This window comes from Orycteropus afer, unplaced genomic scaffold (assembly GCF_000298275.1).
Source record: "Orycteropus afer afer isolate SDZICR_OR568_19922 unplaced genomic scaffold, OryAfe1.0 scaffold00126, whole genome shotgun sequence".
In the NCBI taxonomy this organism is placed as follows: domain Eukaryota; kingdom Metazoa; phylum Chordata; class Mammalia; order Tubulidentata; family Orycteropodidae; genus Orycteropus; species Orycteropus afer.
Window position 1 is genome coordinate 5,580,201 of NW_006921713.1, and position 13,163 is coordinate 5,593,363.

At 37.9% G+C, this 13,163-nt stretch overlaps 1 protein-coding gene across 1 annotated transcript in view; it reads left to right on the top strand.

The window, feature by feature from the left end:
* Positions 1 to 9,104: 9,104 nt before the first annotated feature.
* Positions 9,105 to 13,163, top strand: part of RERG (RAS like estrogen regulated growth inhibitor) — a 188,323-nt gene continuing 184,264 nt past the window's right edge. Inside the window, exon 1 of the mRNA XM_007944458.2 lies at positions 9,105 to 9,165. Coding sequence (XP_007942649.1) covers positions 9,105 to 9,165 — 61 coding nt within the window. The remainder of the gene's footprint in view (positions 9,166 to 13,163) is intronic.

Consider the following 13,163-nt stretch of genomic DNA (forward strand, 5'->3'; position numbering starts at 1 on the left):
GCAGTTCAAACCCACCAGCCACTCCTTGGAAGGAAGGTTGGGCAATCTACTTCCATAGTGATACTGTCTCAGAAACCCAAGGAGGGGTCGCTATGAGTTGGGTCTGACTTGAAGGCACATAACAACAACAACAACTCTATTTTCTATTTCATTATTTTTTAATTCCAGGCCATTGCCATAATAGCAAATGAATTAATAAAATTGCCAATCCATTATAGATTAGTTTGTTCTTTTAACTCTGTATCGGACACAGAACAGGTAGAAAAATGACCCTAGTTCATATGGTTTTTTATCCTTCTTTAAATACAGATGATATTCTGATTACTGCACCATAATATGTGAGGCTTAAAAAAATGTTCTAGTTTGGAACTGTTTTCATGTATTATTAAGGAAAAGTTAGAAAGTGGAAAACCATATAGACACACACACACACACACACCCCCCACATATAAATTAGCTTTGACTATTTGTCCTTGGTTGGATGGATTTTATTTGTAATGTATTATGTAAGTTCTCACAAAGTATCAGAATTTGGTGGATGTGTTTCTAATTTCTTGCTAATTTATTAGATGAAGAGTGTCCAAGATCACCTGAGCAGTATTAACTTCCATATAATCTTCTACTACCTATTTGAATTGATTAATTTTTTCAAGATTGTAGCTAATGTGTCTATATAATTATAGTGGTTCCTAAACTGAATTTACTATTAGCTGATAGTCTTTGTCTATCTGTCTTTCTGGTCTTTGTCTCATATACTATTCACACACACAAGTAATCTTGAATGTGTTCTATTCCTGCTTAATATGTCAGTAATTTAAAAAAAAAAAAAAGTGGTAAGATGGATTCCAGTTCTACCCAGATAATCTAGTCTCTAGTGGTGTGTAAAAATAATATAGAGATGGACCCCTGGGAGTTAAATTTGGTTCAGGGGCTATGGTTGAAAGATCTGCTCAATTAGAAACGTGCTTTTGCAGCCACATATGGGTATTCATTCTCTTCTCTCTTTTCTAATAAAAAAGGATGTAATTACAGTAACCCTACTCACCATGGGTGTGGGAGAGTTTAAGTTGAGAATACTGCACAGAGGAAACAGAAAACTGGCCACAACTTACTTTTATCTATCATGCTTATTCAGGTATTCTTGGTGTCATGCTCAGGAAAACCCCAAATGGGGAATTGAGAGTAAGAAAGAACAAAGATATTAACTTTGGCCAGGGCCAGGAAATCTTACTGGACTGTGTTATAAAAGAAGTGGAGCATATGATTAAGAACATGGGTTTGGGGATTGACTTTCATGTATGGAATGGCCTGGAATGATGCTCAATTGCCCAATTGTCTTTTTTCTTTGGTTAGTGTTTGCATAGTACATCTTTATACATTTTTTTAAAAAAACTCTCAGTCTATATGTGTTTTTATATTTAAAGTGTTTTTTTGTGAAGGAGCTCTGGTGGTGCTATGGTTAGTTAAGACTTGTGCTGCTAACCAAAAGGTCAGTAGTTTGAACCCACCAGGTGCTCTGGGGAAGAAAGATGAGACAGTTTGCTTTGGTAAAGATTTACAGCCTTGGAAATCCTATGGCGGTCACTATGAGTTGGAATCAACTCAGTGGCAGTGGGTTTTTTTTGGGGGGACTCTTCATAAAGAACATATAGTTGCATCATTTTTAATACAATGGAACCAATTTTGTATTTCAGAATTAGAGTATATATTTATATTTAATGTAATTGCTGATGTAATTCCATTTAAGTTACTACCTCACTGTTTGTTGTCAATTTATCCCATCTCTTTGTTCCTTTATTCCTACATTTTATTTCATTTTATCTTCTTAATTAGCTTTTTATTTTATTTTTTTTGGCAATGTCTTTGGTTTTTTTCTAGAAATCTCAAAATTCATTCTTAAATTATTAGTGTGTCTTAAGTTAGTACTTTTACCACATTTCATACTATGCAATGGATTGTTTTTCTTTTTTGTTGTTGAGTTGTAGGAGGTTTTTTTTTCCCCCTTAAACTATATTCTGGATATTAAATCTTTATCAGACATATTGCTCCTAAATATTTTCTCCTGTTCTGTAAGTTCTGTCTTTACTTTGTTGATAAAGTCCTTTGATGCACAAAACTTTTTAATTTTAATGAAGTCCATTTTATCTTTTTGTCTTTTGTTGCATGTGCATATGCATGCACACATGCACATTTAGGGCCATTCTAAACATTTCTATCATGTTCTTTCCTGAACACAGGAATGGATGGAGAAAGAAGGTAACATGTGAAACCTGAGCATGTTAATACAACAAGATAACATATAATTGGAATTACATACAATTCTATTTAATCTACCTAGGCAATTCTATTTCCCAGGCTTCAAAGGTTTCCTACATGCTGACATTCTGAAATTTCTCCCCCCCCCCTTTTTTTTATTGTGATTTGGGTGAAGATTTACAGAGCAAATTCACTTCATTCTGAAATTTCTGCCTCTATCCCAGACCTCTATCCTAAATTTTAGACCCATATGGTCAACTTCTTACTGGACATTCTATCTCATACTCAGTATATAAAAATTTCTAATGGAACTTCTCACAACTTGTTCTTTCTCTTAATTCATTTCACCATATACATATATATATATATATATATATATATATATATATATTCTTTTTTTTTCAGTACCTGCTGTCATGTTTCAAACTCACTCAGTGGCCCCACTGAAAAAAGACTTGGCAATCTGCTTCCATAAAGATTGTTGTTGTTATGTGTTGTTGAGTCAATTCTGACTCATCAGACCCAAGGAAACCCTATGGGGCAGTTCTACTCTGTCATATGGAACTTCCATGGGTCAGAATAAACTCAACAGAACCTAATGACAACAACAACACATATGCTAGACACTGGTAGATGCTGGGAATAAAAGATACTCTTTGCTGCCAAGTCAATTCTGGTTCATGGTGATCCATGTGTTATAGAGCAGAACGGAGTTCCATAGGGTTTTCTTGACTGTAATCTTTATGGGCTTATGGGCCTTTCTTCCATAACACTCTTGGTTAGTTTGAACTGTCTCCCCTCCAATTAGTAGTGGAGAACAAGCCATTTGTGCTACCCAGGGATCTTGGGGATACAAGATAGGTATATATTCCTGCCTTCAGGACGTTCAAAGTTTAATGGAGAACACAGAAATAAAAACTGAGTACAACCCAAATACAGTAATGGAGCTCAGGTTGTATGAAACACAGTTGGGGCCTCTAGTCTCAACTGGAGTAAGGAAGAAGGAAATTAGTGATCGGGAAAGTAATAGAGGATACAGTGTTTCAGCTTTCTCAAAGAATTATCAGGTAAACCTCTCCATAGCTAGGTACTTTCTGCTTCTGCCACAGATAGGAATATTCATTCAGGCCCCAATGGTTACATCCCTTCCACCAATTGTCCACTCATCCGTATACCCCTGTCTGTTCCCTGTTGCAGTGGTTTTCTGGAGGACAAGTGTCTTAGTAAGAACACCTAGAACTGAATGGGGAAAAAACCTAGGTGTGTAGGGTCCTTTGCTGAGGGAAATCTTGGGCAATTATTTAAACTTTCTGAAACTCACCTTTCTCATCTACAAAAGGCTGATAATAATACACTCAGGAAGGAGAGTGTAAATAAATGAGATGAAAGATGTGAAAGCAGGTTTAGCACAACATGGATATCAATGATTTTTGTTAGGTTTTGATGGTGAAGGAACATGGCTCAAATTTAAATCTTTTAAATGTTGATCTTGTAAGGAGAACGAGGAGCTTTTGGAACTTTCTCAAATATACAGCTACGCATTTCAATTGAATTCAGCATTTATATCTTTCCTGGCATCTCTCAGCTTTCATTTCGACCTGGATTTCATTTCAACCATTTACTAATCTTGGACCAGTTCTTTATCTTCTCTTTCAATTTCCTCTTGGGAATCATGGAGGTAATTAAATGTACTACACAGGGATATTAACGATCATTTAAAATAAGAAATAGAAAACACCACATTGTAATGCATTCACACGAAGGTTTTAACCAAGGAAAGTCGACTTTCTGCAAGAAACTAGAGGAACCTAGAGACCAGAACACTGAAAAATGGAAAAGGAAACCTTGTTCTCCATACAGCCCATAAATGCCTGGTGATTGCACGCTTTCACTCAGGGAAGCCGCATCACGGGAGGAGCCGGCCCAGGCCCCAGAAGGGGGCGCCGAAGCACTGCACTGCACCATCTCCGCGGCGGAGCACAGCGGCCTCGGAAGGCTCACCTCGCGTCCTGCCGCAGTCCCTCGGCCGCTAGTCGGAGCGAGTGAGGAGACCCCCAACCCCCACCCCTGCGCTCCTCCACCAGCACTTGCTGCTGCTGCTCCGGTCGCTTCCACCCGTGTTCGCAGCCCAGCAACTCGGAAACGCAACCTGCAGACTGGGCTGCGCAGCGTGGGAGGGTTCGTGGGCTTGGATCCGAACTTGCCAGGGTCCGCAGCTCTTCTGGCCTCCTAGGAGTGTGAACAGGTGAGTGTCACGCACGTGCCCAGGTGGCTCTTTCGGAAGGCTTCCTGCCACCCCTTCGGAGCTCTTGAGCGTTTGGCCTTTGGGTCAGGATTCCTAGTCACTGGGTGCTCCCAGGGCGGCTTTGGGGTTCCTCTGAGAGGGAGAGGTGAACGCCAGCGCCCAAGACTTGACAACACTCTGTGAGCTATGAATGCCCTTTTTTAACTTAGACTTCATTTGCTCCTAGGTTGAGAGCAAGTGGCCTGCAGTCCACAGCTGGCATGTTTGTTTATCATCCCAAGATACCTGTTGCTTTCAGAGCAACGCTATAGCCAGGGGGCTTGCACAAATTAACCTATCATAGGTCTCCATATGAAGCTGCGTTGTGCTAAGATGAGGGAGAATTGCTGGTCATGAGACAAGGAAAACTTGATTTCAGAGCTAGAGAAGGGGCAGTACAAAGAGAAGCTCATTCCTAGGACCAGACTACGTCCTTTGCTTCCCTAAACAGCTGCATGTTATTTTGATGAGACCATAAATACAGAAGTTAGGAAAACTAATTCCTTAGGAAGCTGCCTGCTTTTTCCTCCCCTTCAACCCAAGAGGAAGTAGAAAGTGTGAATCTGAATAAGTATGGTCTTGGGCATTTATTAATAAACATTTCTTTAGATAATAATAGTACTCAAAAGGTTATTAGTGATGGAAATGGCATAAGTCTAATAGATTGTAAGCTCCTGGAAGGTAGCCACTTTTTGTTGTGTATGCTTAGTGCATTATACATCATAAGGAGACGATTCCCTAAATGTGGAATGAATTAATGCTTTATTGATGAAGGATTTGGAAGCTAGCTTTATTTTCCCCCTTTTGTCTAAACATCCCTTTAATTACTTCATGTTTAGAAAAAAATCTCATTATCCTTAATATCTAGATGTGACTTTAGCTGTAGGCGTGATAGGAGTTCAGAAGTTTTTTATCCTAATAAAGCACAATCCATATAAAAAGGAAATGATAGCTTCTGGACCCAGCCAGAATCCTTCATCATTATAACCTTAGAACAGTGGAGTTTTCTTAGATCCATGTTATGAAAGATACCAGATTATCAAGTGTTTTTGAACACCAAAAACTTGACAACAGGTAATTTATTAGAACAATTTATACATTTTTCTTTGTTTTCTATCCTTGTCAAATGTAAATTTTCACATGAGAAATAAAATATATGTCAGTTTTGTATCTTCCTTTAAGTGATTTTTCCAAGCATAAGGTTGACAATAACTAGCCGCAACTATATTAGGTTATAAATGAAAAACAAACACACTCAGTTTCACTCTCTTATGTGAAATTCTGACATCTCTGAGGCTATTTGGCTGTTACTGAAATATTTGACTTAATTAAAAAAAAAAAATTGTATTTGATGGCTACTTTCATAGAGCAAAAATTAGATGATCACTTGGGTTTTATATACATGGGAATGAACAGTTTTGCATGACAAAAACAACAAATTATTTTTTATATAAGTACCAGATACTTGCATGTTCTATATTTCCAAGAAATATGTGCCAGTAACTATTCTCATTTAGTATTATATGATTAATGTATCTTGATATATTATACTTCTGTGATGAAGCATCAAATCTGAAACATAGAGGCCTTTTCTTAATGAATGCACATAAAATGACAAATAAGGAAATCCTTTTATCTTTAGCCAAAAGTATGAGACTGGACAAATTACAGATGTTAAAGCTTCTGGGTTTTCTACTATTAATGAACTGAGATGATTTTTCATTATTGGGGATGGAATAAACAATATTACTGTTGACCGTCTCATCCTTCAGAGGAAGCTGTAGTGCTGTAGTGCTTTGGCAACAGTAAATAAAGAAATTTCTTAGGTACAGGCTGATGGCTTAAATGCATAATGAAGAAAACAGTTACATGCTAACGTCTCTGTAGAAATACTTTTGCAGACGGATTTTCACTTTTTTTCCTCTCTCTCCAAGAAGCACTTTATGAAAATTTATGCATGAGAAAAAGCTGAAAGGAACAGTTAACACATTAGATTACAGATTTATGTTTAAAAAATATCTTTACAGACTGGAAAAAATGGATGAAGACTGATGCAGTTAAGTTTAACAAGGATAAAAGTAAAGTCTTGTATTTAGGTTTAAAACACAAATTGCAGAAGTGCAGAACAGAAGCTTCTGCAATTCATGTAAAAGATTTGAGTCTTAATATGAGTGCTATGCTGTGATTCAGCTCAGTGTCCAGAAAACCAATGAACCAACCAACCAACCAACAGACAAAACCTGTTCTCATTCACAGCAACCCCAAGTGTTGTAGGGTAGAACTGAGCTCCATGATGTTTTCTTGGCTGTGATCTTTACAGAAGCAGATTTAAAGTCCTTTCTTTTATGGTGCCCCTTGTTGAGTTTGAGCCAACAAACTGTTTGTGCCACCCAGGGACCTTACAATATCCAAATAACCAAAAAACCTAAGCCCACTGACATTGAGTCAATTTCAACTCATAATGACCTATAGGACAGAGTAGCCCAGCAACTGCCCCATAGAATTTCCAAGGTTGTAAATCTTTATGGAAGCAGACTGACTCATCTTTCTCCTGCACAGTAGCTGGTGGGCTTGAACCACCTACCTTTTGGTTAGCAGCTGAATGCTTTCACCACTGTACCACCAGAGCTCCTCTGTCCAGATAAAGGACAGTAAAAATCTCAGTGAACTTTTGCTGTGTCAGTGAGGTCATATTTTGAGTAATGTATGTAGTTCTAGATGCCACTTTTTTAGAGATTAAAGTGGCATGTGCCAGAGGAGACTCTAGTATGTTGTGAAGAGGAAAGACAAGGGTAAAGAAAACAAAAATCAGAGTAGACAACGCATGAAGAACAAGTGAAGATGCTGGGCCTTGCTTTCCTAGAAAATAGAAGCCTGGCGTAGAGCAGAGGTCCTAATACCTGCTAGGCTACCCTGAGAATTCTGAGTGAAAGAAAAAGTTGACTTGTTTTGAGTTCTTTCATAGAACAAAATCAGAACAAATAAGTAGAAGTCTTAAGGAAACAGATTAGAGCTCAATATAAGTAAGGTAGATTTGGAGGTGGCTGGCTAGGAACGAAACAGCTTTTAAAGGTAACCACCCTCATGCAGGCAAGTGATAAGTCAGACACAGGATATCCATCTGGTTGTAAAGAAGGGTTATTGCAATGGCTGGAGGATTCTTCAGTTGACCCTAAGATTTTTTCCTCACTTTACGTTTTCATGATACTAAGACCTTAGGTATCATTCCTAAAACACCTGCCTATATAAAATACCTGTGCTTACATTGTTATAGGGAGTTTCTGCATGGTACAAACAGGCACTCAGCTGCTAACCAAAAGGTTGGAGGTTCAAGTCCACACAGAGGCACCTCAGAAGAAAGATCTGACAACATACTCCAAAAAAACCTACCACTGGAAACCCTATGGAGCACAGTTCTACTCTGACATGCATGGGGTCTCTATGAGTCAGAATTGACGTGATGGCAACTGGTACTGATTACCAAAACCAAACTCACTGCTGGTGAGTCAATACTGACTCATGGTGATCCTCCAAGACTGTGTTCTATTTGGAAGCAGACTGCTACATCTTTCTCCTGCAGAGTGGCTGGTGAGTTTGAACCACCAACCTTTTGGTTAGTAGCCAAGCACTTAACTGCTGAGCCACCAGGGGTCCTTTGGTACAGAATACATTACAATAATGCCATGTCCCAAGTGTTAGGACAATGCCATTAACTAATTTACTTGAAGTGGTTCCATAGTAAAGGGATCAGAACTCTCAGGGCATGGCATTTATCTTTTGGGCAGTTTTGTGTATCTTTTGGACACTTTTTGTGTATTTTAGGCATTTGTATCCAGCAAGAAATAAAAATGCTGGCTATTATGTATCAATTCTTATAGCATGTGTATCTGTCTGTTTTTCTTTTTCTTTTTTTTTTTGGCTAGTCTTGTGGTGTAGTGTGAATTGGGAAAATTTAACTTTGAAATGTGAAATTCAGTTGTGTTACTCTGAGTTTGGCTAATGAGTTGTAAATTATGTAGCTCAAATGAAAATAGAGAGGCCCTAAAAGGACTCTCTCCATCATGGGTGTTTATGCATTGAATATTTACAGACATGTAGTAAATTCATGCATTCAAATACTTCAAACATTTGCGATCGATTATTGCCAAGAAATAATCCTCCAGAAACAAATTCCTTGAGGAAGTATTTTATAAAATGTTATTTTGTGTAGTGAAAAACACACATTTTAGAACTAAGCAGATCTAAATTCAAGGCCTGGCACTGCTATTTATTAGTTGAATAGTTGACAATAAATTACTATACACCTCTTCCAGGATAGTGGTGAAAACCAAATTAGAAAATGTTGATAAAAGCGAATGTTGGCTGCTATATGGTGGACATTTAACTAATAGTAATTTTGTTCTCTAGACATTTATGAATTCCCAAATCTCTTTCGTTTAAGGATTGTAGACTCTTCTACAGATGCAAAGACTGACAATGATATGGTAAAGCCAAAGGCTGGAGCCAAAAATTTTTTCTCAGCCCTTTAGTTTTAACAACAGTGAATTGTCTGCCAACACTCAACATGGCGAAAAGTGCAGAGGTCAAACTGGCAATATTTGGAAGAGCAGGAGTGGGCAAGTCAGGTAAGATTTTGTTATTGTTGCAGTTCTTTTTGTTGTGTTTGTTACTGTCTCTGGGGCTTGGTTGTGGAGGAAGTGGTTGGCATTTCTCATATTCTCATGTAATGTTCTTTTAGACGAAGTCACTTTCTTTTTACCCAGAAATTTTTATTTCAAATAACAAAATTTTCTGTGTAGTTTTCCTTGTTTGTGATAAAGTAGTTTTGCGGATAACACACCATGTAGTGCCTATGTTACAGGCCTTGGTATCGTGAAGAAGGATATTAAACAAACCTCCAAAGAAATTGTATTATAAAAAATTTTAAGAAAGATACACATATTTGCTCTTTTCCCTCTACTGCATGATACCTTAAAGGACAGATTTTGTATCTCTTTTGTCTTGATATTCTCAACAACTGGCCCAACATCAAGAATAGTGGGCATTTAATCAATGTTTGTTGAATGAATACATCTTTACCAGAGATGATTAGCATTATTGTCTGACACTTCTAAATTTAAGGAGGACTGTAGTGGATGACTTTAAGCAAGACAGTTATTGCCAGTGCCTCTGGTGTGAATTTAAATGATCAAGTTCTGGCTAACGTTGATCATTCAGAAGTTTTTTCTAGTTACCACTGTTCTGGTTAACCAGTGCCACTCTGGCAGGAATATACCACAAATTGGATGACTTTAACAAACAGGAGTTTATTCTTACAATTTGGAGGTTTTAAGTCCAAGTTCAAAGTGCCAGGCTCTAGGGGCTGGGTGAAAAGCCCCTCAACCTTGGGGTCCAACTCTGCCTCCTGCTCCTGGTCTACTGGAGCTAGAGGCTTTTCTTTACTCAGCTGCTGGCTGCTGAGGCTGACAAACCCAAGGTTGACGAATAAGAAGGCACAGTCCCGATGTTACCAGACTACACTGCAGGCCATTAATTTAAGTCCATTGTAAGTCCCAAGGTCAGCAGAGCATGGCAGGCTGCTGAACAATGACACGGCTACATGCAGAGTCCAAGCGTGCCATAAGCTAGAGACCATTCCCAGGGCTTCTCCTTAAATACAGGAAGCAGACCACATCCCAAAGGCAGCTACTCAGCTGCTTATGGTAGATCCCACCATGGAGTTGATTGCCAGTCTCGTCATGGGGAATAACTACCACCAGCTGCCCAGCCACTCAACCAGGCCCAGCCAAGTTGACTCACAACCATAACTACCACAACCACCTAGACAGTTTATAGACCCTTAAGATTAAAGGTGAAATGGTAGAATGGAATATGTACCTAATCCTATTTGAAAAAATATATCTTGCGTCTTAATGTTAAAGATTGTTAAAATAGATATTGCTAAAAAGTCAAATCAACATGGCTTTTCAGATAATGTTGACAGTCTCTTACAAAGGAAGATTAAGAATTTTGCACACAGACCTTTAAGTTCTCAGGAAAGACCTCAAACAGATATTTAGTAGATGGACTTGTATAGAGGAAAGCCCCATTTGGAAGTAAACTGGATAATCTAATACAAGTAATTCACATGATCTTAAACAAATATAAATAAGTATCTTTTAATTCTGTGATCAACCTCTCTTTTCCTAACCAGGTTCTTTGACATGATTTCAGCAGTAATCGGCCATAACTTTTTTCATCTTTTTGTTTGTTTGTTTCTTTTCATTTTTTCAAGAGTGCTCTTTTCTGCTATCACCCTTTTCTCCTACTTGCTGCTTGCTGTTGCCTCTGGCAGAAACCAAGCAGAGAGAATAGAGAGTTGACAAGACTAAGCAAATTCTAGCCTTTGCAAGATTGACGATAGTTAAACTCCTCCCCATTAATCTCTTCAGTGTTTCCTGATGGCGTGAGAACATAATTTCTGTAACTGGTGGAAGGATCTGGAGAATGAGGAAATTGTTCCAGTGAATGGAAGATGAAGGGAAGGGAGTGTGTGGGAAGGCCTGTGCTGCCAGCAATAGCTTATCTAAGGCCTTCATGAGTGAAGGGTCTAGGCCTGGGGCTGGCTGTTTATTACTTAATTCAAATTTTACCATAGGTAATAAGGGAATGGGACTTTTAAATTTTATATCCTTTACCACATAAACTCCCCATGGATTAAAAAAATTAAACATAAAAATAAAAATTTCACTGAGAGAACCACTTAGCTGTATGAATATCTATCTTTCTCCCACCTAAATTACTTCAGGGCAACCTGTGTACCTTCTTTTATTCAAGAGAAAATTTTATTCAAGATAAAAGTTCTATGATCCCATCTGCCTGAACTTAGACCATAGTTTCTTTTGTCTTCTCCAAAATTGTTACAATTATTCAGTTATTCCTCTCATTCTTTACTATTTCCTTCAAGCATTTTTTTGTCTACTTCATTTTTCTCTTTCTTCAAGCTTATTGCAAGTGGTCTCTGCCCTTGCTGTCAATTTTCTTACCTCCCATAAAATGCTTAAAACATGACACTCTTCCATTGTAATCATGCTACTGCAACTGCTTTTGCTAACATTACCATCAATCAACAAGCAACAAATTGAATGAGTGTTTTCTAGTTCTTATCTTCTTAGGCCTCTTTTTTACCATTTGACCCAGTTAACCGTTTATTAGTTTCTTCCTTTCTTGAGCCCCATGACACCACACTTCTTGGTATTCCTGAAATCTCTCCATCACCCCTCACCAGCTACTTCCGTGGGCTAGCTGCTTTTCACTTGCCTCTCTGAAAAATTAGAATTTGTGGATTCTGTATATCATCCTCTTGTATACTTACTCAGTACTCTTTTTCTAGGGGTGATTTCTCATACCCAGAGCTGGAGTTAACACCTGAACACTCAGAAGAGATGCTCTGACCTCAGGTTTATTTTATGTGCAATACAGAGGTTGAACTTGTTCAGTGAAGCCTTTTCCAACTCTAAAACCCTTTGGTTCTTGATTAATGAACCTTCTTTGGACAGGTTTCTCTACCTTATATACATTTCACTATTTGTATTTATTTTTATTTAGTTAAGAATTACAGTGATCGACTACTGTTTTAAACAATTGCCTTTTTATCTGTCATCTGTACCCAGTGTTTTTCTATTTCAACATTAGTCTTTTTTCCTGAAACCTTGTAACCACATATCCCATTTAAAAAGTACTGGTTTGACTTATTCATGGGAGACAATTTTGAGACCTTTTCCCATGGTTAAGTGAAAATAACCTCAGGCTACTTCCTATCTATCAACATGTAAAACTACTATAGCAATATTGAATTTTGTTCATCTAATTCTTTATTACTATGGATATAGGATGTCTCTGCATAGCCATTGTACCACACATTCTGTTGTGGAGATTATATTAGTCTTATATGTAGCTTTTGGTTTTTTACTTCTGCAAGAAATTATATTTGCTAGAATGTGACTGCAACCCCTCACTTATTCAAATGACACCTAAGACTGGCATTCGTTTCCCATGGACCCATATATGTCCTCTGAGCTGGGCGTATATTTTAAGGATTTACAATCTAATTTCTCTCCAACCACCCAGCTGGAGAAGCACTCATAAGGGAGCCAGCTTGAGATCTCAGAAGGGTGGAAGCTGAGTGTGTCTGCTTTGTCCTGAGCCGGTGTGAATTTCTTCAGAGGCCTTGATTAGACCTGATAATAAACCTAGAATCCCTTTTAATTTTTCCCACACTAAACACCAATTTGGAATGTGAGGTAAATAAGATCATATTGTCCATTTGTTGAAATAGAGGGTAGTGTGGCTAGGAGTCAAGAGCAAGAGCTCTGAAGCCAACCTGTTAGGTTTGACTACCAGTCCCACCTTTTTCTAGTGGTGTGAACTTGCCAATGTTGGCAAGTTACTTACCTTCTCAATTTCCTCAGCTGTACAAAAATATATATTAGTGCCTATCTCAAGAGTTGTTATTAGTATCAAATGAGTTATTATATGCAAGTTGCTTAGAATAGCTCCTGACATAGCAAGTATCCAAATATTAGGTTATATTATTATAATATTTCAAGGTATGTTTATTTTAATTTGTTAAGTTTTCTAGTAA